Source organism: Palaemon carinicauda, chromosome 17 (assembly GCF_036898095.1).
Source record: "Palaemon carinicauda isolate YSFRI2023 chromosome 17, ASM3689809v2, whole genome shotgun sequence".
Taxonomy (NCBI): Eukaryota; Metazoa; Arthropoda; class Malacostraca; order Decapoda; family Palaemonidae; genus Palaemon; species Palaemon carinicauda.
In genome coordinates, this window is record NC_090741.1 from 59,265,087 (window position 1) to 59,291,011 (window position 25,925).

Genomic DNA, 25,925 nt, shown 5'->3' on the forward strand with positions numbered 1-25,925 from the left:
GACCTTGACACTTTGGAGATGATAGCTGCGGAAGTGGCTCTTTGAAGTATGGATGAATCCTGGCTCGCCTTCCTCCATCTGTCTCAATGTCCTCCACATTGAAGAGGAAGGGGCGATACATTGAGGAGTTGTAAAACTTCATTGCCTCCCTGCTAGGTACCTGCCACTGGAATTTTGAGAAAACTGCATTGCATCTTTTCAAAACCCAGTTGTTACACTGGTTAAAAATGTTATGGGTCATTAACTCTTATATTCCAGGCACCCGAGACAAGGAAGACAGAAATGGATTCCCTCTTCTGGCCAGAGAAATCCTTGTTCTTGAATAGGTAGCTCACAGACACTAACCAGTAATCAAATCATGAAACCGATTGCAAAATGGAGAGTGGAGAAGGGTCTTCATCCACGATCTCATAGTACTTCCTCTACCATGCATATGGTGCAGGTGGAGTGAGCAAAACAGATGAAGGACTGTGATGCTCCTGCCAGTGGGGCATAAGCCCTCTTCTCTACCGCCTTGACCCCATAGACCAGGACAAAGCTACCTTACTCTTGGTGGGCCCAGGAGTATTATAGAAGAGGGCTAGGACAGTGCCCTTCCCCTCAGCTGGAACTCTATCTGTCACCCCCCCCCCCCCCCAAGGAATTGATCTTTCTTATACAGGGAAGAACTTTGAGAAAGACGTCTGCCTCTCTGTTCCAAGGGGAAGATCTTAGGGCTGGCGGACTTAAACAGCACCCTATCAGAATGCTCTTGAGCCATCGTCAGAGGGTTCTTCCTCCTACGAGCTTGTACCCATAGCAGGCCAGGGAGGGCCACAGCCGTCAATATTAGTCTGTCTTGGTGAGGAATGCGGTCTCCGAGTGAGCCACTGTCCTCTGGTCATATGGAGCCGGACGAAGGAACCAACAGACTTTCCTCTCTCACAGGTGGATGTTGAAGTTTAAGACTAGAGAGGAGCTCTCCTTCCCTTCTGCCTCCTTAGGTCTTACACCATTGGAGGGAGCGAAAGGAGGGTGAGGTGCCACTGCTGCCAAAGCAGAAGGCTCCATTTTGTCTGTCTCTATTCTCTGCTTGTCCTGGGATTAACTGAATTCCCTGAAGGAGTGGAAGTACAAAGATCCTGTTTACTCTTGTGGTGTGATGGGAACGCTGCCCAATCTTTCCCATGCAGGATTCTGACCAACGTTCGAGGTCTCGGTACCTGGAGGACCGTTACGGGAAAGGAAGATGGGGTACCGTTGGAGGAGTAATCTGCTTAGTCGCATTGCTATGCTTAGAGTCAAACGGGACACCACTCCTCTTGGTGGAACTCGAAGCCTCCAGGATGGTAGGTGTACCTGGAGGTGGTACTATCAGAGGAGCATTGGACGGTCCTGAGACTGCATGCCTCACTGCCTGCGCCAAGTCGAAGAACCTCGATGCATCTTTCAAGAAGGGATGTGTCCCCGAAGGAGCGCAAGTGTGTGTTTCCTTGGCTTAACTAGTGTCAAGGAAAGGTAGGGCACAACAGGAGGTAATCTCATGCCGTTCGCTATGCTCCGCTTCCCTAGGGAAGCAAGCGCTGTCTGTCCGACTGACGTGCTGTGAAGATGTTGCAAGTTTCTCTTGATAAGAGGAAAATGGCGAGGTGAGGGCTGATGAGGTGAGCACCTACAGATAAGTTGTTATCTACCTGTAATTGCCTTGCCATATGCGGGTAGCACTCTAGGGAGGTACTACTCTCCTGTGTACTTATAGTCAAACCTATTAGCACTTGAGAAAAAAAAATTGCCATGGTGAGCAACGATCCTATCAGGCAGATGACCTCACCCACTCACCTTGCTAGATGGTTGAGTGAACAACAGTTCACACGACTTCTGCATGACATAGGTTAGTTAGCACGCACTCCACTAGCGAGACCGAGGTTATTGCACGCTCCCCTACTAGTGTCTTGGAGAGGTTGAAACCTTGGCCTCGCAAAGCTTCAAGCACTCTGCTGTGTCCTCTGGGTTGCCTAACACCTGGAGGCGAGCCTCTGGGTAATGCACTTTGCTTCACCTTCGGCTGAGCAAACCAAGCCAAAAGATCAGCATTGTGAATTGCCCTTGGAACGTAGACTAAGCTAGGCTCTGCGTTCACCATGGCAGGATCCCCTCGACAAGTACTTGTTGTCACCTACTCGCGCTCTTCCACTGAAACAGAACGAACATGGCGGCTAGCAGCCAGCGGTGCTTTGTATGGGAAGTAATGGATGCTCCCGACACAAAAGGTTGCAACAAAGTCAAATAAGCACCACTTGTACTCTACCAACGCTCGGGGGGAGCCTGCCGAACAGAGTAAGGATGGAGAGGTTGAGCCGACGGAGTTGAGGTTTCTTTCCCTTCAAGGATGAAGTCGAAAGGGAAAAATCCCTCTTTACCACCTTCCAGACCGTAGCCACTGACAGGGCGGAATGGCGACCATTACTGTACCTACGAGGAGACAAATGCTTTCAAGAGTGACCTGCACGCAGAACAGAGATTGAGGATCGGTCTCCAAGTCTGGCACAAAGGTGCCGCATCGGCGCCCTTCAATGAGGGGACAAATCCACGTGGTTTTGATCACCACAGGCAGACACATCTGAAAAGGAGAAGAATGGAAAGTTTTGGCTTTTAAGCTAGTTGTTCTAAAGTTTTTACAAGGGAGAGAGCATGACGTCTTTACAGAGCTGAAATAAAGTGACGTTCTGTTACTAGTGCAGGTGTGAGCTAGTCTACCCCTCCTCCCCCAACTAGCAGAGGGTAGTCACACCTCGCATAAAAAGCTCAACGGCTAGTTTGAGGTACAGTATTGCCGGAATATACCTCGACTGTCAAGGTAATGGTTTGTATATGGTGCAGGAACAAACAATCGTGGAGCATCTTTAGTCCCCTGAAGCCTGGCCTAAGAATTGGAACACTTGCACACGACTGACATTTTAACAGGCCACTTGAATCAAGCCTTGGTGAAGCCAAGCAATACGAGGGGCTATATTGTGCACCTGCGCTAGTTAAATTTCCCTCCACCATAGTTACAGATCAATAAGTTTATATATTTTCCAAGGACTAACAGGTAATTCACCAAAGGGAATAAATGCCAAGCTTATGTTATCTCCGCCAGTAGAAACCATTATTATTAAATCGCCCTCAGTAGTCATTACAGAGTACAATGGTAAATTTTTCAGATGGAGGGTCATGTATGCACAAGACATATGCTAACAGGATGGCTGGAAATAGCAATATTCCCCAAGGGAGCTACTATTATGTAAGTAGATTAAAACAATATTCACTAATTTTTTGTTAATGTATATGAAAAGTTTCTTATATCAAACTTTTATTAACAATTGAGAGAAGGCTGTAAATAGGTTGTAATAAGCTGCTTCATACAAAATATGTTGTTTGATACACAGTACTATAAAATTTCTTACTTTCAGTATAATGCCAACAGAGTTTATTAGATTAATTGACTAGAACATATTGACGACAGTCCTCAGTGCTTTTCCGGCGTGCATTAAATCGAATCCTTCATTTATTTCCTTAAGTGGTTTGGTAAAGGTTACAAATTCATCCACCATCATTTTCTTACTCATGTAGTCCTCGACGAGTTGTGGCACGGAGTCACGAGACTTGTAACCTGAATGATAGGAGAAATTTGAGTAGAATATCTTGTAAAATAGGAAATTTTAAAATATTTCATGTGTTACCTTAAACATAAAAATCTTAACTTGCTAAATTAACTTTCATGCAACTATTGACTAAAATTTTTAGAGATTGGAAATATAAAAATACAAAGTGAAAATGTATAATTTCAAATCTGTAAGCTATAACATTCACTTACATTTGCCTATGCTAATTACTTTAGTTTTCCATAGTGTCAATGGAACCATAGCAAAAATTTCAATTTTCACATACTGCAGAGGTTGCTAGTTCTGTACATTGATGCACTTAAGCTGTGCCCTTTTACTCTAAATTTTCATCCTACGTAGAATATAATGTTTTACACAAAACCAAAGTAACTTTTATGCAATCAAATAAAAATATACAATACACTCGAACCTATGGCCCTCCGTACTTACATCAGTCTACAGTGAGCCCTCGCTACTTCGTGGATTTTTTTCATAACCCATGTATATACATATATCGCGGATTTTCCGGAAATTTCGAAAATACCGCGATGTGACCGATGGTGCGAGATTGGAGAAAGTAAGGAAAATTGAATCATGATTGATTTTCAATATAAATGAAACTTTGAGGAGCAACAAAGATATCATTTGTTAGAGAGATAGAGAGAGGTAAGGAATGGGAGGTAGTGAAAAGTAGCCCACGGAGAGAGAGAGAGATAGAGGGGGGTTAAAATGTAATAAACAGAAAAATTTGATAGGTTATAACACATTGGTGCTTATGTAATATCAACTGTATATTGTAGACGGTTTGAATAAGTTAAGAAATTGTATAAACGATACTTTGTTAGTGTATTCGTACACTCTCGAGCGGCAGCTAGATGTCAGCTGATCTAATCACGGCCAAAAGTAAAACAAAAAGAAGTCAACAATACTCGATTTTTAAAACACACCCGAAATTTAAAAACAAAAGTACACGCTTTCTTAATGTGCAATTAACTATTGAAAGAGTAGCAATTTTCTAGAATAAGATGATGTTTCCCCAAAAACAGTGGTTTGCTGATGAAATCGGATGCCGTATTTTTAGCTATGATTGAAATGGATGTAGACTCGGCATAATTTTTTAGTTTCGTATTTAATTGACACTAAGAAAACCAATTTTAGTTTCTTCATCTAAATGTAAGAGAGAGAGAGAGAGAATGAATCAGCTGTTGTAATCATATGGCGTGTTTTTGTTTCGTGAGAATTTCATCGCCACGACTATAACATCATACTGTACTGAACTTTACAGTATTATACAGACTACTGTAATATGATAAAGTTAAATATTTGTAATCTATTTTATATGAAATGGGGCTTTTTTTTTTTGTTTAAAATTTACATTTACGTATGTAAAACTCACTCACTCACTCACACTCTCTCTCTCTCTCGTAAATTGTTTTCCTGCTTTGCTACGTATGTATGATTTTATATAGATACGGTAAATAATATTTGTAATAACATATTTTATAAAAGCTTTTACTGTAATATTATTTATTACTTTCATCATGCGCGTTAAAGGCCTTCGTTTGTTTACTGAGCGTACTTTATGACGCCGTCGTTTCAGGCAGCGTCATAAAGAAAAACATTTCATTTGGAAGTCCTAAGAAAAATAAAGTAAAACATTGGTAATAACAAAATCAACATACTGTACTGAATAATCAATATAATCGATGCAAAAACTAACCTATACACAGATGTGTAAATGCGTTTGTTTCTTCATTATGATCAGAGATAAACGTAAACAAAACACTGGTTGCCATGTTTTATTGTTCTTTTTGGCGTGTTTAGGAAACGCATGATATAAAGTCGCCTTTAATATTTGTGCCTGTTTTAGTTTAGGGTACTGTAGTACATGCATTAAGTGTTCTGTACATTAAAGGGTAGTTTGTTAACAGTACTATGTACAAGGGAAGGTTTTAAAAGTCTGAATATACATTTTAAATAAATAGGTAAATATGGTGTCACTACTTCGCGGATTTTCACCTATCGCGGTCGGATCTGGAACCTATCTACCGCGATAAACGAGGGTTCACTGTATAAGATTTCATCTGTAGATGATGGCCCTCCTTAACCCTTTTACCCCCAATGGACGTACTGGTACGCTTCACAAAACTCATCCCTTTACCCTCATGGACGTACCGGTATGTCCTTGCAAAAAACTTTTTTACATCATTTTGCATATTTTTGATAACTTTATGAGAAACTTCATGCATTTTCCAAAATAATGAGACCAACCTCACCTGTGTATGACAAAAATTAAGGCTGTTAGAGCAATTTAACAAAAATATATTGCAAAATGTGCTTGGAAAAAAAAAAAAAAAAAAAGCCTGGGGGTTAAGGGTTGGAAACTTCCAAATAGCATTGGGGGTAAGAGGGTTAATTGAGCTAACTTCCATTAACTTTTGGTTTTGATGGATTAGCAGTGCTTTACTATCCCTGTAATCGTATTCACTGTTTATATTTTCCGGAAAAAAATTAATAATAATTTTCTTTATTCATTTAACATACTGATATTGGCGGCCATTTTATAATTCATATTAAAATGGCTGTCTGGTAAAGATGGTGATGAATGCAAGAGTTGATGGGAGAAGTACTAGAGGAAGGGCAAGGTTTGGGTGGATGGATGGAGTGAAGAAAGCTCTGGGTGATAGGAGGATAGATGTGAGCGAGGCAAGAGCGCGTGCTAGAAATGGGAATGAATGGCGAGCAATTGTGACGCAGTTCCGGTAGGCCCTGCTGCTGCCTCCGATGCCTTAGATGACCGCGGAGGTAGCAGCAGTAGGGGATTCAGCATTATGAAGCTTCATCTGTGGTGGATAATGTGGGAGGGTGGGCTGTGACACCCTAGCAGTACCAGCTGAACTCGGTTGAATCCCTTGTTAGGTTGGGAGGAACGTAGAGAGTAGAGGTCCCTTTTTTGTTTTGTTTCTTGTTGATGTCGGCTACCCCCCAAAATTGGGGGAAGTGCCTTGGTATATGTATGTATGTATTAAAAAATGCCTGTAAACAGAGGTACTACTGTAAAATGGAATGGAGAGAAAGGAATAATTTCACTCCCATAAGATGAAAATTACCTCATCAAGGCCCTTTTCATGGTGCGAGTTATGAAAAGACTTAATCAGTGCATGCCTGTTTCCTTTTCTATCTTAGCTAGCTGCAACCCACTATGGATGGCTAACTTATAGGTACTATTAGGCTGCTTTAGGCCAACAGAGGGATTCTCAACTTTTATGAGCTTGCCTATCTGTTTGTTACCCCTCACCAGTCCTAGTCTAGCGCAAATCCTCAACCTGCCAGTTCAACAAGTTACTGATAACACCAACAAAAAGGAAACCAATGGTTAAATTCTTCCAGTCAATAAAAGAAGTTGCCAAAGTACTACACGATAAGGCCTTTCCCCAAAATGAAGTGAGAAAAACTAAACTTGTATAACGTATGACTGCTAACATTAAATCTGATCATTGATGACCTATCACCATAAGATAATTTGTGCTAGTTCTTCCCATAACAGTTAAGACAAGAAAACGGTTCTTTTCATTTCTGTCCAGAACATAATTTAGGAATACCTGATAAAAGTTTAAAATGGAGGGAAGGGAAAAGTAACATTGTATTATGATAAAAATAAATAAGCAGAAAAATGTGGAAATTACACAAGATTTCCTAATCCTTTTATCAGAATAATGGAAAAATTGTACTGGATAACTATAAAAATAATGACGAGCCATGATAAAAAATGTAATGTCAGATATCATAATTCAATTAGGATGAAGGCGTGAAAATAATTTAGACAGGAATCTCCATTTAAACGGGAGAAATGCAAACTCATAAGTTCTATATATATAAAAACAATATGACCTCACCTCCAAAGGCACATCCTCTCCAAACTCGTCCAGTCACCAGTTGGAAAGGTCTGGTGGAAATCTCCTGGCCAGCTGCGGCAACTCCAATGATAATACTTTCTCCCCACCCTTTGTGGCAAGCTTCCAAGGCCGCTCTCATTATTTTGACATTTCCAATGCATTCAAAAGTGTAGTCACAGCCTCCATCCGTCTTCTCAACCAAGACTTCTTGAATTGGCTTTTCATAATCATTTGGATTAACACATTCGGTGACTCCAAACTTCTTGGCTGAAAGAACATTAAAGGGATACATGTAATTTCTACATAAAATACTTTATATATTTGAAATTATCATACTACTGTACTTTGAATCTTTCATCAATAAGATTGAAATTGCTACAATTTATGTGTAATACTTCAGTTTACAAATTTAATTTAAAAAAACAAATGTTTGTAAATTAATTTCTTCACATTTTAAACAAGGAAAATTCACTATGCATTCCACACATCCATAAATAAATGCACTAATTTTAATAGTTTTTTAATTGTAAGTATTGAACAACTTTTAACACCTAACAGAAATTTAATAAAAATTATATACATAGAACAAATTATTTCCTTGCACTGATGAAATGCTTATTATCATATTTCAAGTTTCATGCTCTTATCCTGATCTGCTCATATTAAAAAATACCTGTAAACCGAAGTGCTACTGTAATTGCCTAACCTGAACTTGCGTTTGTAAATACCACCTCAAATATTTTTAAGGGAATACTAAAAATAAAGTACCGTAAACTTAACTTTTCTTCAACTTACCGGGCTCAAACTTGTCACTATTAATGTCTATACCAATGATTCTACTGGCACCTGCTGCTTTGCAGCCCATGGCTACAGCTAATCCTACTGCTCCTAGTCCAAACACAGCACATATTGATCCAGGCTCTACCTGAAAATGGCATTAGAAAGTCTATTCAGCAAAAGTAGTCCATTTAAATAGGATACAACATCTACCAGACAATCATCAGAGATCCCAGATCCTCCTATGAAAGTAGTTCGAGGTAAGTACTGTTAGGAAGAATACAAATTACTTAAAATTTGTGATCTTTCTTTATTCAACTGTACAATAAAACTATTTCAACCACAATCCTTACATTGTGAGGGATCCCTGCCCAGTGCGGAATTCTGTGCATAATAGGCAATATGGCAATATAAGCTTTTTTATTTATTTACAATTAAATATTTACTTAAGAAATATGAAAGGTACTTTATATGGAGGCAGTAAATGAATTCTGTAATAATACAGTACAATGAAATCTGGCAATATTAATATCCCCACTAGTCTATCATTTGCATATAAGCCTTTTAATTTGATGTACTACATTAAATTTCTGAATGTAAAAAGTATGAATACTAAAGATTGTAGCAACAATTGATACTGTCCCATATAACAATAATATTAAGAGTACTGTACTCTTCACTTTAATATGATTTGTAATGATAAATTTAGCATTAAAAGTACAGTACTGTACTGCATAAGAAAAATGTTATTTTCCTTAGTAAAATAAATTTTTTAATATACTTACCCGATGATCATATAGCTGTCAGCTCTGCTGCCGACAGAAAAAACCTACGGGCGGAATACGCCAGCGATCGCTATACAGGTGGGGGTGTACATCAACAGCGCCATCTGTCAAGTAGGTACTCAAGTACTCGATGTCAACAAAGAACCAATTTTCTCCTCTGTCCACTGGGTCTCTATTGGGGAGGAAGGGTGGGTCCTTTAATTTATGATCATCGGGTAAGTATATTCAAAAATTTATTTTACTAAGGAAAATAACATTTTTCAATATTAAACTTACCCGATGATCATATAGCTGATTCACACCCAGGGGGGTGGGTAGAGACCAGCATTACATGTTGACATTATTATGAGCTAAGTATTCCGTATTTCATTTTAGCAGTTATTCAAAATAACAAGCATAAAATAAATAAGTACCTGGTAAGGAAGACGACTTGAACAATTACTCTGCCTTTTTAAGTACGTCTTCCTTACTGAGCCTCGCGATCCTCATAGGATGCTGAGCGACTCCTAGGAGCTGAAGTATGAAGGGTTGCAACCCATACTAAAGGTCCTCATCAAAACCTCTAATCTAGGCGCTTCTCAAGAAATGATTTTGACCACCCGCCAAATCAAGTAGGATGCGAAAGGCTTCTTAGCCTTCCGGACAACCCAAAGATATTTCAAGAGAAAGATTAAAAAGGTTCTGGAATTAGGGAATTGTAGTGGTGGAGCCCCCACCACTACTGCACTCGTTGCTACGAATGGTCCCAGAGTGTAGCAGTTCTCGTAAAGAGACTGGACATTCTTAAGATAAAAGACGCGAACACTGATTTGCTTTTCCAATAGGTTGCGTCGAATATACTTTGCAGAGATCTATTTTGTTTAAAGGCCACGGAAGTAGTGACAGCTCTAACTTCGTGTGTCCTTACCTTCAGCCAAGCTTGGTCTTCCTCATTCAGATGGGAATGAGCTTCTCGTATTAACAGTCTGATAAAATAGGATAAAGCATTCTCTGACATAGGCAAAGATGGATTCTTAACTGAACACCATAAAGCTTCAGACGGGCCTCGTAAAGGTTTTTAAAATAAAACTTAAGAGCTCTTACAGGACATAATACTCTTTCTAGTTCATTTCCAACCATACGATAAGTTTGGAATATCGAACGATATTGGTCAAGGCCGAGAAGGCAGCTCGTGTTTGGCTAGAAAACCAAGTTGTAGAACATGTAGCCGTTTCGGATGAGAATCCGATGTTCTTGCTGAAGGCATGAATCTCACTGACTCTTTTAGCTGTGGTTAAGCATATCAGGAAAAGAGTCTTAAAGGTGAGATCTTTCAGGGAGGCTGATTGAAGTGGTTCGAACCTGTCTGACATAAGGAATCTTAGAACCACGTCTAAATTCCAACCAGGTGTAACCAAACGACGCTCCTTCGTGGTCTCAAAAGACTTAAGGAGGTCCTGTAGATCTTTATTGTTGGAAAGATCTAAGCCTCTATGACGGAAGACCGATGCCAACATGCTTCTGTAACCCTTGATAGTGGGAGCTGAAAGAGATCGCTCTTTCCTCAGATATAAGAGGAAGTCAGCTATTTGAGTTACAGAGGTACTGGTCGAGGATACGGATACTGACTTGCACCAGTTTCGGAAGATTTCCCACTTCGATTAGTAGACTCTAAGGGTGGATGTTCTCCTTGCTCTAGCAAACGCTCTGGTTGCCTCCTTCGAAAAACCTCTAGTTCTCGAGAGTCTTTCGATATTCTGAAGGCAGTCAGACGAAGAGCGTGGAGGCCTTGGAGTACCTTCTTTACGCGTGGCAGACGTAGCAGGTCCACCCTTAGGGGAAGTGTTCTGGGAACGTCTACTAGCCATCGAAGTACCTCGGTGAGTTATTCTCTCGCGGGCCAGAGGGAAGCAACTAGCGTCAACTTTGTCCCTTCGTGAGAGGCGAACTTCTGCAGTACCTTGTTGACAATCTAGAACGGAGGAAATGCATATAGATCTAGATGTGACCAATCTAGTAGAAAGGCATCTATACGAACTACTGCTGGGTCAGGGATAGGTGAGCAAAGTATTGGGAGCCTCTTGGTCATCGAGGTTGCGAAGAGATCTATGGTTGGCTGGCCCCAGGTGGCCCAAAGTCTCTTGCATACCTCCTTGTGGAGGGTCCAATATGTTGGAATTATTTGCCCCTTCCTACTGAGACAATCTGCTATGACATTCAAGTTGCCTTGGATGAACCTCGTTACTAGTGAAAAGTCTAGACCTGTTGAACAGGAGAGGAGGTCTCTTGCGAACTCGTACCATGTCAGAGAGTAGGTCCCTCCTTGCTTGGAGATGTACGTCAAAGCAGGGTGTTGACCGTGTTCACCTCCACCACTTGCCTTGAAGGAGAGACCTGAAGCTTTTCCAGGTCAGACGTACTGCCAGAAGCTTCTTGCAGTTGAAATGCATTGTCCTTTGACTCGAGTTCCATAATCCCGAGCATTTCCTACCGCCTACTGTCGCACCCCAGCCTACGTCCGATGCGTCCGAGAAGAGAACGTGGTTGGGAGTCTGAACAGTCAGGGGAAGACCCTTTCAAAGGTTGATAAAGTCCTTTCACCAAGTCAGACCAGACTTTATCTTTCCGGAAACCGGGATCGAGACCGCTTCTAGCGTCTTGTCCTTTTCCAGTGAAAAGCTAGATGATACAGAAGAGGACGGGGGTGTAGTCTTCCAAGTGACACAAATTGAACCACGGATGACAGTGTCCTAACCAGACTCATCCACAGCCTGACAGGGCAGTGTTCCTTCTTCAGCATCTTCTGGATGGATAGCAGGGCTGGGGGTTGATCGTCTTGTTCAGCAATGTCCTCATCAGAGGGTTCCTCATCCGAAACTGATGAGGAAACGGCAACGGAGTGGGCAACGTCTGACTCGCTGAATACGGTCGCACTGGTGGATGCGTGACGGAGCCGGACACAAGATCATGGTACTGCTGCACAGTCTGTGAACTGTCAACCATGGGGACGCGAGGAAGTACAGCGTCAACCCGAAACTGTCTAGACTGTCTGGGTTGTGCAGTCAACCCCCTACAGGGTTGCTGAGGTTGCCGCACTGCGTCACAACAAGTCACCTCTGCTGGTTGTTGAACGTCTTCCTAGTGACACACTGAACGTCCACAACCACCTCCGAGAGTCGCTTAACGTCAACGTGCGACTGGCAACCCACACTGGGTCGCACCGGTGGAGGAACCATCTCAACTGGCGGACGTGAGTAGGATACCTCAGCGTCAACAGGGCGTACAACCAACCGGTAGGAAGGTTGTTGGCTAGAAGGTTCTTCTCCGTAAAAAATCCTCTAACAAGGACACAAGCTTGGACTGCATGTCTTGCAACAAAGCCCATTAGGGTCTATGGGAGCAGGAGTGGCAACAGACGGGGTTAGCGACTGAAGCGGAACCATTTACTATCCCTGGAAGCCTTGTTATGCTTTAATTAAAGTCCATAGGAGGCTAAGCAGCTTAAGGCTCCTCTCCAAATGACAGAGTCCTCAAAGGAATATCAGAAGGAAGGAGAACAGCACTTTCTCATCTACAGGAACCATGTCCGAGAAAAGCTAGGTTATCTCAGTGAGGGTCTCACTGGTGCAAAAGCAGCAGACCAGAAGGCAACGTTATGTAACTGCTTGACAGTCTGTGAACTGTCAAAAACTGAACTGTCAACCACAACAGGTGCGTGAGGACATACAGCACTGGTGCATTAGTAGCAGACCAGAAGGCAACGTCATGTAACTGCTTGACAGTCTGTGAGCTGGCAACAACCAAAGCTGTGTGGGGAAGCCTCAACTCCTGACTGACTAGTCTGCTGCGGGCGAGTGGCGGTAACCACAGTGGGTTGCGGAGGCTGACACACCGTGTCAAAACACGGCAGCTTGTGGTAGCTCACGCACGGCAACGGAGTGCTCCGTGTGTCTGTGGGAGTCAGCATGCGTCTGGCAGGGTCGACTGCGCATGGGTGGAGGAGCTCTCACAACAAGAGTGTGGGAGCAGGCAGCCATGCTGGGCGCACAACCGTGGCCGGTTGTAGGCGAACGGGTGCATCGTCAACCTTCTCCGCAGTCGGAGTGTGGGAGCAGGCAACAACCAAAGCGGAGTGATGGTGCGTGGTGGGGACTGCCGTGGGTTGCGGAAACTAACGCATCGCGTCAAAACACGGCAGCTTGACTCCACCTTCCCACTGCTGATGCGGTAGCTCACGCATGTTAACGGAGGGAGCCGCACGTCGGCTAACGTTAACATGCGTCTGGCAGGGTCGATTGCGCATCGGAGGTGGAGCTCTCCGCAGCCGGAGTGTGGGAGCAGGCAGCCTCAGCGTGAGCTGGGCGCACAACAGTGGCAGGTTGTAGGCTAACGAGAGCAGTGTCAACCTTCTTCGCACGAAACTCCTGCATAACCGCAGCTAACTGAGTCTGCATAGACTGCAGTAAAGACCACTTAGGGTCTACAAAAAACGGCAACAGACGGAGCTACTGTCTGTCGTGACTGAGGGTCTAAAACAGCTGATGCGGCAACAGACGGAGTTACTGCCTGTTGCGGTACCACCTTGCCTCTCTTGGGAGGTGTGCAGTCGTCGGATGACTGCAGCGAGTCCGAACTGACCCAGTGGCTACACCTAGGCCGTTGGACTTGCGCGGAAGGGACCGACTTGCACTTAAAAGCTGCAAGATTTGGTCCATGGTTTCTTACGAGAAACCTCTTCCGCAGACGAGGAATAAATGGGCTCTCTCGTCTTTGTGTGGGTGGGGCGATCTCACGTCGGCAAACGTGTGTAGATACGCCCGAAACCACGGAGGGAAAAACGTCTGTTCGTCGATCAAGGCCTGTGGAACCCATAAGTCGTTCGACATTACTTCTCCCCTGGGCTTGGGAGCTTGTAAGAGGTCCCGGACTAGGTGAACAACTGGCACGAACAGACGAACCCTCGGACGCAACACTGTAACACTTTGCGCATATCACTTTATCACTTTTGATTTTCTGTTTGCACTTATTTCACTGAAATCGAAACTTTAACTGATTTCTACCTGAAACACGCAATCCTATCCTTCATTAAAAGGTAGTAATTGCGAAAACAGTTTTACAATGCAACAGAAAAACATAAATAAAGATAAAGAATTCAGTGGCTGGAAAAGAGACTAAACACTAGATCAAATAAACTACGTTTATAATCTCTCACCGCAAAAAGCCTGGGAACAAGAATAAAACCCTAGAAACGTTTTACCTTCTTCCCCTACAGCGACTAGAGAGAAGAGTAAAAAACGAGAACAACGTTACCCGCTTGAACGAAACTTTTATTCTCCTCTCTCTCCCTCCGTCTCTATCTCTCTCTCTCTTCTCTCTTGATTTAGCACCTGAGAGAAGAGCCCAATTATATATCGTTAAAACATTGTTATTTGCTAAAGGAAAAAACTGAAAGGTTTCCCAAATAAAAAGTTCCTTTATTTAGAATTTAAACCATTTAAGCTAAGAAAGAATGAACGAAACGCTAGAATCGGTTTACTCTTACTGCAAAGTGAAACCGTGATACACTCTCTCTCTATCGTAACGATAGAGCGCAAGTTGAACGTTCTGAACGTCAACAACTGCGAAGACTAAAAACTAAACGTTAGTTCATCTTTGAAAACAGTACAAGACTATCAAAGAAATTATTCCATAAAACATTAAAATTAAAAAAGTATTAAATTCTTTAAAGGTTAAATACGATATAACGGGCTCAATGTTAATTAACTTCGGTTCCAAGTTAGGACCGCCTACTATTAGGAAAGGTCGCATATAAACAAACATAAAAATTTATTTTTTATAAGTTTATAATAATTGGAAAGTTAACCGAAGAGGCCTAAAAAGGCGGAGAGATATAAAATAAATGGATCTATAACGTGTTAAGCAAAATTACCAAAAACCTAAACACACTTCCGTCTAAGGGAAGGGTCGGCCATTTAAAAGTGAGAGAGAGTCCATACTCTCTTCGTCACCATAATTAAATCTATCGAAAACGAGTTCAAGTTTTGAAATGAAGATAAAACCCCTGCATAGCGAAAGCTCAAAACTGGAATAGTGTACTTCACCAAATCGTTGTGAAAACAAATCCAGTTAGGGACGGCGTATTTAGTAGGTCCTGCCATTGGCACGACAGAGGGAAAATTGGTTCTTTGTTGACATCGAGTACTTGAGTACCTACTTGACAGATGGCGCTGTTGATGTACACCCCCACCTGTATAGCGATCGCTGGCGTATTCCGCCCGTAGGTTTTTTCTGTCGGCAGCAGAGCTGACAGCTATATGATCATCGGGTAAGTTTAATATTGAAAACTTACTAATAAAGAGTGTCCATCACAAACCATGAACCCCATACAGACTGAATTACGTGTGTGAAAGGAAGAGCTGTAAGCTGCCTCTATTTTACCATTTTTATAAATAACTTGGAGAATAAGATCAATACACATAACTTCCCTGTTCACCATGCTCAACTTGATGTCTTTTCTACCAAGATGACAATACTAAATTTTGTAATTGATAGGCAATTAGAAATGGCTGGTCTGAATACAATCTGTTCCCACAAACAACATACAGCTCATTGGAGCAATAAGATTGTACAGGAGCATTCAAATGCTTGAAGAGTGTCGACTCTAGTGGAAAATCTATGTAGCTGTATACCAAGGCACTTCCCCCTATTTTGGGGGTTAGCCGACATCAAACAAATTAAAAAAAAAAAAAGGGGGACCTTTCCTCTCTTTGCTCCTCCCAGCCTGACGAGGTACTCAACCGAGTTCGGCTGGTACTATACGAATAAAGGGGTGAGAAATTAAAGTTCTTGCTGCTTTTCCCAAAACTGAAAAAGGACCCCATGTCATAACAGTTCATGTTTGCCGACGACAATAATCCAATATTTGCAGGTAAAAAATGAGGAACAATATGCTTGATGTTGCAAAGGATTAGAGAAACAAACAAGCTTTTAAAGTACCATGTGAGGTATAAAAAGTAAAGTAGCAAGTTACAGAATGGAGAAGCTAGACTAGGTAAACAGGTGAATCATCAATGACCTTGGTTCACACACCTACAACACAACCTGAATAGTAATTTGAAAAACAAATACACTTACCTTGGCAGTATTGAGAGCAGCACCATAACCAGTGCTAATGCCACAGCCCAACAAGCAGACCTTGTCTAGAGGTGCTGTCTCGTTCACCTGTAGAATCACATTTAATTCAACCAATGTACAATATATTCATGCCAGACAAAAAAGTATTAAATGGACGAAAAAGAAAAAAATATACCTTAAATACAACTAAATATATCCCTATAGATCATTTTACAAGTACAGTAGGTACCATAAACAAGAATTTCAGAATCTCATAAATTTTATGACCAGCTCATATTGCACAATAAAGTTCAATTAAGGCTATAAATTATTGGTTTACAATTTCATAATACTATACTGTTAATACTTAATTCTGTGTAACCAACTAATAATTTTCAAGATTAGTATTTCAATAATATAAAAGACGCAACAGTAGCCTTCCAAATATGAAAGACGAGTTACTTCATTCATATTTTATGCTTATAGTATCAACAAGCTTCATTTTTATTCTATTTGTTTACTGCTTTTATTCTTTTAATACTTTAGTATTACTATTTGCTCAAGGTTTTACTTTCCTGTATTTCCCATAAGATTTGTCACATGATAGCACTTTATACATGAACCTCTGAAGAGTTTTAAGTTTTGTAAACTAATACAATAGAATGGAAATTAAGTGAATTAGTGCTATAAAGAGTTGAGTATTTAAAAATTAAAACACTGAATAAAATTAATTCTTGTTATTTTAAATTCATTGTTTTAAAAAAGTTCTTAATGATTTCTCTGTGGAAGAATGCTCCTTCAAAAGGAAAAGTTCTTAAACATTCGTATGACCACAGGACAAATGCAGTTAATGGGTTTCTTTGCCTATCTCAAAACTTAAGTGAAATATTAACACATCAATTTTTCTCAATTATAGAATATTTCATACACGTGGCTTTCCTAAGTGTCAAGAGTGCTCTAAAGTTTTGGACACTAACCTAAATACCAAATGCGGAGAATAATGTACAGTATTTATGGATATGGGTTACCTAACCGGGTACCGAGGTCTGCGAGGCTATATATTTATTGCCGTTGTAGGAGAAATTAAAGAACTCAAGTTTAAAACTACACTTTCTTGCTTCTATTCAAGTATGAATATGGTCTAACTCTATATTCTAACTTTTCTAAGGAAATAACCAGTCTGTTCTCTTCATTATTTTTCTTTCTCTTAAACTCTTGTACCCAATGATGTGTACCCTGTCCCATTTATAACAACCTACTTTTTCTTTCACATTTTCATGAGTTAAACAGACAACCAGATCTATAAGTGTAAAGTTTTGCTATAAGCCTAGGTAAAGACTTTAATTCTCATTTAACAGTACAAGACATGAAAACCTCCACTGCAGCATCATTCAAATTAATTTCTCAAACTTCTAAAACCAAGGCAAGGTTTGAACTCTGTTGCAATCTTCAAGCCATTGAGAATGAACAAAGGGCTTCAATATTCCTGAAGAAAGAACAAGATATTTACTGCTGACAAATACTCCAGTCATGAAACATAGAATTTATTGCATCAATATAAATACCTACTGTAAAATAGTTTTGCAAAAGATAGAAGACAGATTTTGATATTAGAAAGAAACCTAATAATCTGACAAAGTGCTACATTTCAAGGGTTTTTTAGTTCAGGATTGTGAACTAATCATATTTACCTTGGCCACAGAAATTTCACATACTACTGTGTACTGTGAGAAAGTTGAGCATCCCATGAAATGGAAGAGAGACTTCCCTTTGCACGTGAAGCGACTGGTTCCATCAGGCATGACACCCTGTCCCTGGGTAGCACGAATCTTCTGGCACAAGTTGGTCTTCTTGTTCTTGCAGAACTTGCACTCTCGGCATTGGGGAGTGTACAGAGGAATGACATGATCACCTGTATTAGAAAAAAAGATACTAAGTGACCTAGTGGGTAAAATTTTATTATACAATCACCACATTATCAAAGAAAAAATATAGGGTTAATAAATAGTTTTAAGAATCTTATTTTGTCAATTTTCAAACTTTTCAGTCCTTATTGTACCAAAATTTTAAAACTGTATTATGCATCTTACTTCATTACCTATAGTGAAATTGCTAGTCCATAAAAATTTGCTATTGCACTCAATTTTCAACTTACATTACATTAACATTTGAGATAGTTGTCCAAATAACAAAGACTGATTATATAAGTTGGAAACCTTGATATTTACTCTATGTCTTCATATTCAAATAATTTCCGAATTATTTGTACTGGATACAATTTTCCTCAAACAAATTTTTACTGATCTTGCCATGTGACCACACTTAAATTTGTACAGTTATTTCAAATAATGTATAGACATCTGGTGACATGAATCATGGCAACACTAATATAAACTCAAAAATCGTTAGTACTCTACACCAAAAGTAATTTTTGACGCCATCTACCAAAAAAAAAAAAAAAAAAAAAAAAAAAAAAAAAAAAAAAAAAAAAAATGAGAGGGAGCAATTAATGTATCTTTTCTGGAAATAAAAGTCAATCATTCATCACTGCTAGGATATTCCCAACATTGACAAGTTTCTCCATTTAGTTGTATTTCTGTAGTTTCCAAACATAACCATATAAAAGTGCAAAAAAAAACAAAAGACGCATCAACATATATGAAATGAAACAAAGAAATCACAGACTAAATGGCTAAAAGCATGTGAAATGATAAAAAATCACCCAAAAGGATGCCACAAGTCTTTCTACAAGCCTTAAAAAATGAGAAAATTTAATAAAGCCATAAAACATGAGGATAAATCAGATATAAGAACATTGAATATCAAAGCCAGAGAGAAAGAATGTTTAAGGAAGCTTAATGAAATGAGGATACAGTCACGTAGTCTGGTAGATAAACAGCTGAAAGATTTCAAGATAGAGAAAAATTTTTAATATTTTCCTTCTTAATAAAAAATCTTCTCAGTCCCATATTTCTGGTCTTGTCTATATACAAATATTAATCTATTGCTTTCACAAACCCCTATGGACCCTAATTATATTAATCTCTTACCTTCTTTGACAGAGGTAACACCTTCTCCTACGCTCTCTACAATACCACCACCTTCGTGCCCCAAAACTACAGGGAACAGTCCCTCTGGGTCATGTCCTCCTAAAGTGTAGGCATCAGTATGGCACACTCCAGTTGCCAAAATCTGCAAAACAACGGAAAAACCATTAAGAATACAAACAAGTATTTTTGTGTAATACCCAAAATACTTATATCAAAAGTATCCTTATAAACGTCAAAATACTCTACTATAATCGTTAAAAATTCCTAAAGCCAAGAGTTTAACATTGCTTTCCTGTAGAAGTTTGAAAACTGTATCCTTTAAGCATATCACCACTGATAATGAAGTCTAGACAAATATATTACAGCACTATTTCAACCAACAATTTTCCAATAATAATATTTAAAACTAACAAATATTATACAGTATCTAGAAAGAACATATAACCTCTAATTAATACAGAGGAGTGGAGATTCCAGGGTCCCCCATTACTGACAGAGTTCGACTATTTTCTTTAACCAATCACTGTGAATCTATTTATGCCTGGTATTAAATTATAAACACACTGGCTTTACAGTTATTTTTCTAGCAGTTTTACCTCTCTTAAATTATAGTATTGTATACCTGAATCTAACTACTATGCATCTAACTACTGCATATTACTTTGTACCAACATTCACCCGGGAATACCTATGACATGGCAAACTTAACTGCCTCATATTCTTTGACGTCATAATCATCTTTAATCACTTGCTTATAATGTAGTAATCAAGTCTGGTAAAGCTCAAGTTACACAAGCATTTACTTAAGGTTTATCATTCTCAAAACTTATATTCATAAATATAACTTGAATAGTTTTGAAAGTACAATAACTGCTGCTTTGCTTCAGTCTTGCATAAGGTTTAATTTTTTCAACTGCTTTATTTTTCTCTCATGTAAACCATTATCAAATCTACCTCTGCTCTACATGATCTTAGTATTAAAAACCACCAATTTCACACTGCCGCAGTAATATTACTATTATTATTATGCACTGTTTTCAATCTCTCTCTGGTCATTTTTACCTCACTCAATCTGAGATAGCTGAAGTAACTTCAAACATCAATCCTTGGTATTACAAACCTTTTTCTCACAATGAATCCTAAGAAAATTTAGTATGAAAATTACTTATACTTAAAATCTTAATGGACCAAATAATTCCATTCATGTAAATCAGCAGAGAAAATAAGTCTCTCTCAATACCTGTGGTTTCCTTCCACCTAGCTGACCTCACTTAAATCAATATCTCATTCACGATTTCATGCTTCACTAGAGAAAAATCCTTAACGTCAACCCTTAAGAGTGCCTAGATACGAGTGATAAACTACTTAAGAATGCTGTATGAAAATAATCCACTTCCACAACTTTATTTCACGTTCTACCTAATTGACGAGCGAAGTCAATTTGCTGAGGTTGACAATTACATGTTACATTTAATGTTACATCTGTTGTGTTAGGATATACTGTATGGGATAAAAATAAAAAATCTATTATTCTCATGGATTTTAATTTTCCATTACATGTACCACCAATTGAAGACTATTGTACCAACCGTGTGTCACGCGATCGTACATAGTTCATTTTGTGTATATATTATGCTTGTATTTTCGCTCTTCCCTCACACTAAAAAGTCTTTGCAGGAATTCTTGGGCATGATCAACTTATAACCGTTTACTGCCAGCCACTGCCGCCACTCTTTTTAGTGCGAGGGAAGAGCGAAGATACAAGCATAATATATACACAAAATGAACTATGTACGATCGTGTAACACACGGTTGGTACACTATTCTTAAACCTTATCTTACTGTGCTGTTTGGCCATTGATCTTTACCATATTCAAGCTCTTGTGAAACTGCCATTTGAAATAGCTACTTCATGGCAACCCGTGGACTAATACAAATATAAATGTACTTTTGACATTTACTAACCTTTATCCTGACTTCTCCTGCCTTTGGTGGGGCAACTTCAATTTCCTCTATGGAGAGGGGCTTCTCCTTCTCCCATGCAACAGCAGCTTGGCATTTGATAACCTTTAAGAAGAAACAGGGAAAATTAACAATGGAGTAGAGTAACAATTCTGGAAAATCTTCCAAACTTTTAATCAAAAGTTTGAATACTAGACCAATTTTAATATGTAATTTTAAAAAAAAAATCAAAATCATTACCAATAAATGATACAGAACACTTATGAAAAAAATATTGCACTTAACTAAATTCAGGCTAAAGAAGAAGAGATAAAACTAAAGATAGTGGCAATTAATTGAACCAAAGATTCAAGCAGAGTAAAAGTAGCAAGCTAAGGAAAACTATCAAACGCAGCTTATGGAAAAACTAGGGGCATTATAATTAATTTGGAAAAATCTACCCCAGATAATGTTGTTAGAATTAAATGGTCAAAGAATGTGAAAACTATTACAATAAAGCACAATGGAAAACATGGAATAAAGAGCAGGGAAGCTAATATTGCTGGAAGAGGTCATCTTTAATGACAGAGGATGCAGTGATCTTGTGTAATCAATCTTGACCATCACCTTTCACCCCACACAAACACAGCATGTGTATTTGTGTACCATAGCTCCCAAAAGTAACGTCAGTGTGGGCTATGAAAATGGCTAAATGAACAAGCACACATTATGTCTGATAGTCCATTAACTCGGTAGGGGTGGTATGCGCTATTAACCAAACTAGTTTTTTACTGTGCCTATGTTAGAACTCTTAGTCTTATTGTGTAATCGTAACTACATCAAATATATCTAAATTAGAGTAATTAATATTAAATTAGAAAATCAAGTATAAAATCCAAGGTCATATATGGCCCCCCCTTCCTAACAATCAGGCAACAAATGTCAAATAACATCGTTCATTGTGTCAGATTATACAGCACATTTTGTCAATGTTATTCTTAGGAGCTATAGCTCATGTTCTGTATGTTAGTCACTTCTTTCAAAGCCTTGTGACAACCACTATACATTCAGCAAGATACTTTTCTGTCTAAATAACATTTAAATAGCCATGAAAACAAGTTTAATGCCACCATAAATCTTGAAGATTAACTATACATGGATTTAGAAATTTGGGCCAAATTTCTAGATAATGGAAGACTATTCAGCACTAAGCAACAGGGGAGGGGGGAAACCCACCCACCACCCCAGTTTCACTATGAGGTTGGACAGCAAGATGGAAGAAAGGAAGATAGAGCAGATATAAAAGACAAAATAGTCAGTTCAGCTCCAAAGGTTTTAAGAAAACAGTAAAATGACAATTCTACGAGTGCAAATTAATATGATAATGACTAAAGTTATTACTGCCTTTATCAATGTGATGTAGGGAGGGGGATGAGGAAAAGCAACGAAGAAAGGAAGTAGAATAAAGGAGGAAACAAACAATAAAAAGAAGTAATTAGAAATGAATAAGAAGGTTTTTATATAAGAAGGATTTTAAAAAAGTTGAAGACAAAAATTAATGGTGTAAAAAATTCAAAATTTGCAGATGTGAGAAGCCGGTAGTGTCACTAAGGAAGTAAGAAACAAAGAGCAGTTTCACAGCTTATCAGACACTTCGGCGCCTGGCTTTCTGATAAGCAGGGAACCTTGATAAATGACCAACACTGTAGCAGTCTACACTAGAATATTCAAGTCATCCCAAAACCAACAAATTCTGTAACAAATGACTTCTAGTCTAACTCTACCCTGTACTTAATATACATTGAGATTTAGCCTCAAAACACAATACAATACAGTGATTTTAAAATAAATAAGATAGTATGTGTCAGTACTGATAAGCAGCAAATTCTGGTCAGGAGAGAGCTGAAATGATGGGTCACATTGTTTCAATTACTGTACCACTGTTACAAATCAAGGTCCAAAAACAGTATTTCTTATTTGACGATAATTTTATTGTTATGAAAAGCCTGATCTGAATGGGACTGAATTAAAGAAATCTGAAAATTGAAGGATATTAATACTAGAAAAGCACTCTAGTACAGCCCTCCGCCAAGGCAGCTTATTAACCAAAACGATCTTGTCTTTATTAGCGTCCATTTAGACCATAGGCGCATTTGAAATCTGTGACAACCATGGGTAAACTTGGGGTTAAAGTTAGGGTTACAGTAATTCTGTTGACCTTCCGCTCGAACTTGACCTTTGACCTAGGACTTTCAAAATTGAATTGCTTCCACATCTCAACATAACAATTAATCCCTGAAAGCTTCACTACTCCAAGAAAAAAACACAAACAGACAAACAAGGGCAAAAGCATAAACTCCTACCAACTTCATTGGCATAGGTAACGAAGTGCTGTGGGTTAGGTCTTGACTAACTTGGGTTCAAAGGCATTTGATTTTGTCATTCCAAATGTAAAAGAAGGCAGGCCACCTTGGCCACACAGATTTTGAGTTTCTGCTACAAAGTCACAAAAAACAATAAAAAGGCCTGCTTCCAGTGTTTCGAGTGAAAGAATGAATAAGTCCATGTAACTAGCTAATTCGCTTTAATGAACCCAGAGCTTCTTTAGCGACCAAAGTACCTTGTTTGCATCTTAAGCTGAAGGTTAATCTCATACTCCAGACAAGTTAAGATAATTCCCACGAGAAGGAAATATGCATTCCTGTCTCAGTACCTGACACAAAGTCTTACGATGCCCTTCACCACTGATATTGGGATGTTTTTCCTTCCATAGGCAAGCTAAAAAAAAAAGTCTCCCACTAGAGGAATAGGGGCTTCGAGAAGTATTCCTTCAACGACACCAACCATAAAAGATGTCCCACTTTGCTTGATACACGTCAGTGGAGGATTCCCCAGACGTCTTTAGTTCGAAAAGCCTCTCATGGAAGAGACTGTGGATAACCTCCACCCATGCTAGTGGAGTTGACAAAGCTGGTTGGGCCACTGGAGAAGTTCTCTGAGAACCTCTACTAGTAGACACAGAAAGTCCAAGGTATTATTCTGTTTGAGGACACTTTGGAGCTACTTGTGTCAACTTCAGATCTTTGGATGAAAGTGCTTTGTTTATTACCCTCCAGAGAAGGCAAAATGGGGGAAAAGCATAATGTCAGGACAGTTCCAGGGGGGTTGGAACACACCTTGAGTGCCGAGGCCGGGTCTGGCACTGGCAAGCAGTAAACTAGCAGTTTCCTGTTGAGGGACATAGCAAATATGTTGATAGTTTGAGAACCCCCACACAAAGTCGGGAGCTTTGTCACTGTTTGGGTATGTGAAAACCATTCTGCCCCAAGTACAGCATCTGACCTTACTAACCCAACGTTTCTGCTATGACCTTCCTTTTCCATGGAATGAATTGGGCTGAGAGGATTACTACAAAATGGATTGCCCATTCATGTGCTGCCACTGCCATATGACAAAGCACTTGTGATACTGTGCCTCTTTTCTTTATATATGCCACTACAGTTGCATTGTCAGCAGCCAGATCCTCCCACGTGTATAAAAAAATGGGAATTTTTTCCCAATTTCGAGTTATTTGTAAGACATGGCCACTGTACTAGAAAACTGTGTCCGTTGTTCAGCAAAACCTCTACACAAGAACACTACCTAACTTGAACTTCTCCACCTAACCTAACCTACAAACTGCTGTGCCCTGACCTACCTAACAGTTTGATTCATAACCCGTTTCTCTCCTAGCAAGGTTAGAGAGTTCTGTGGTACAGACATCATACATACATACATACAGGTGGCCGCTATCATACATATACCTCAAAGAATTTTCGGAGTGTATGCATGATAGGGGCCAACTGCATGTGTGAAGGGGCCAACTGCATGTATGAATGTGGGCTACCTTAGTATACGGCAGTGTTAGGGGAATCGCAGCGGGCTTGTAGGTTAGGTTACAAGGGAAAAGTTGAGGTTAGTGTCCATCCTCTAACCCAACCTACTCAGCGTATTTTTAACCACATTAGATTAGGACATGCCTCTAATCATGATTGAAACCCAAACTTCCCTTTCTTCATGGCACAGCATCAGTTTAAAAAATATTTATCCCATTTACAACCTACCATTGTGTCTAAGGGTAAATACGGATCTGCGTACTAAAGGAAATTAATATGGTCTATTATTTGTTGTATAGTAAATACTAGTTGAATTTCGCGGTCATCCCGTGATGGAAAAATACATTTAATTCTACATGATAGGAATGGAAATTAAAAAAATCTTTGTACCGGTAAGGAAATGACAAAATATTAAAACTGAAGCTTGGATCAAATGCCGGTTGATTACCAGTACCTTACATTGGGGTAGTTGCTTTATGCAATTTCAAATAATGTATCAAATATATTTACACAAATTAAATTACAGCAATAACGTTACAAATTACTAAATTTCAAAAGACGTTTCAGGCAATACGACGGTACAATCACCTCCTACCGGTACACGCAAATTCCTCCCCTAATTCAATTTGACTCGTATATTGAGTTACAAATAATAAATCTAGATTTAACACTCGATAATTCACCAGGCATTAAACACCGTAAAAGTTAATTCTACTTAATTTATGGCCTCACAAACCTGTCCTTTGGTGGCCGACATCCTCTCGGTATCTTCAGTTGGAAGCGAAGGAGAAAAACTTTGAGTGACAGACGGACAATGATTCGAAATCGCTTCGAAATAACGAAACTGTTTCGAACACCAATACAATGAACACTTGTTCGGTTACAT

General features: G+C 39.5%; 1 protein-coding gene across 1 annotated transcript; it reads right to left on the reverse strand.

The window, feature by feature from the left end:
• Positions 1-3,286: 3,286 nt before the first annotated feature.
• Fdh (alcohol dehydrogenase class-3 Fdh) lies at positions 3,287-25,908 on the reverse strand. The gene is made up of 8 exons (XM_068391091.1): positions 25,776-25,908; positions 21,189-21,290; positions 19,224-19,365; positions 17,865-18,085; positions 16,195-16,281; positions 8,315-8,444; positions 7,520-7,786; positions 3,287-3,631 (listed from the first exon to the last, which is right to left on the reverse strand). Exons 1-8 carry the CDS (start codon positions 25,794-25,796, stop codon positions 3,465-3,467), a joined length of 1,137 nt encoding a protein of 378 aa, XP_068247192.1. The 5' UTR covers positions 25,797-25,908; the 3' UTR covers positions 3,287-3,464.
• Positions 25,909-25,925: the final 17 nt, after the last annotated feature.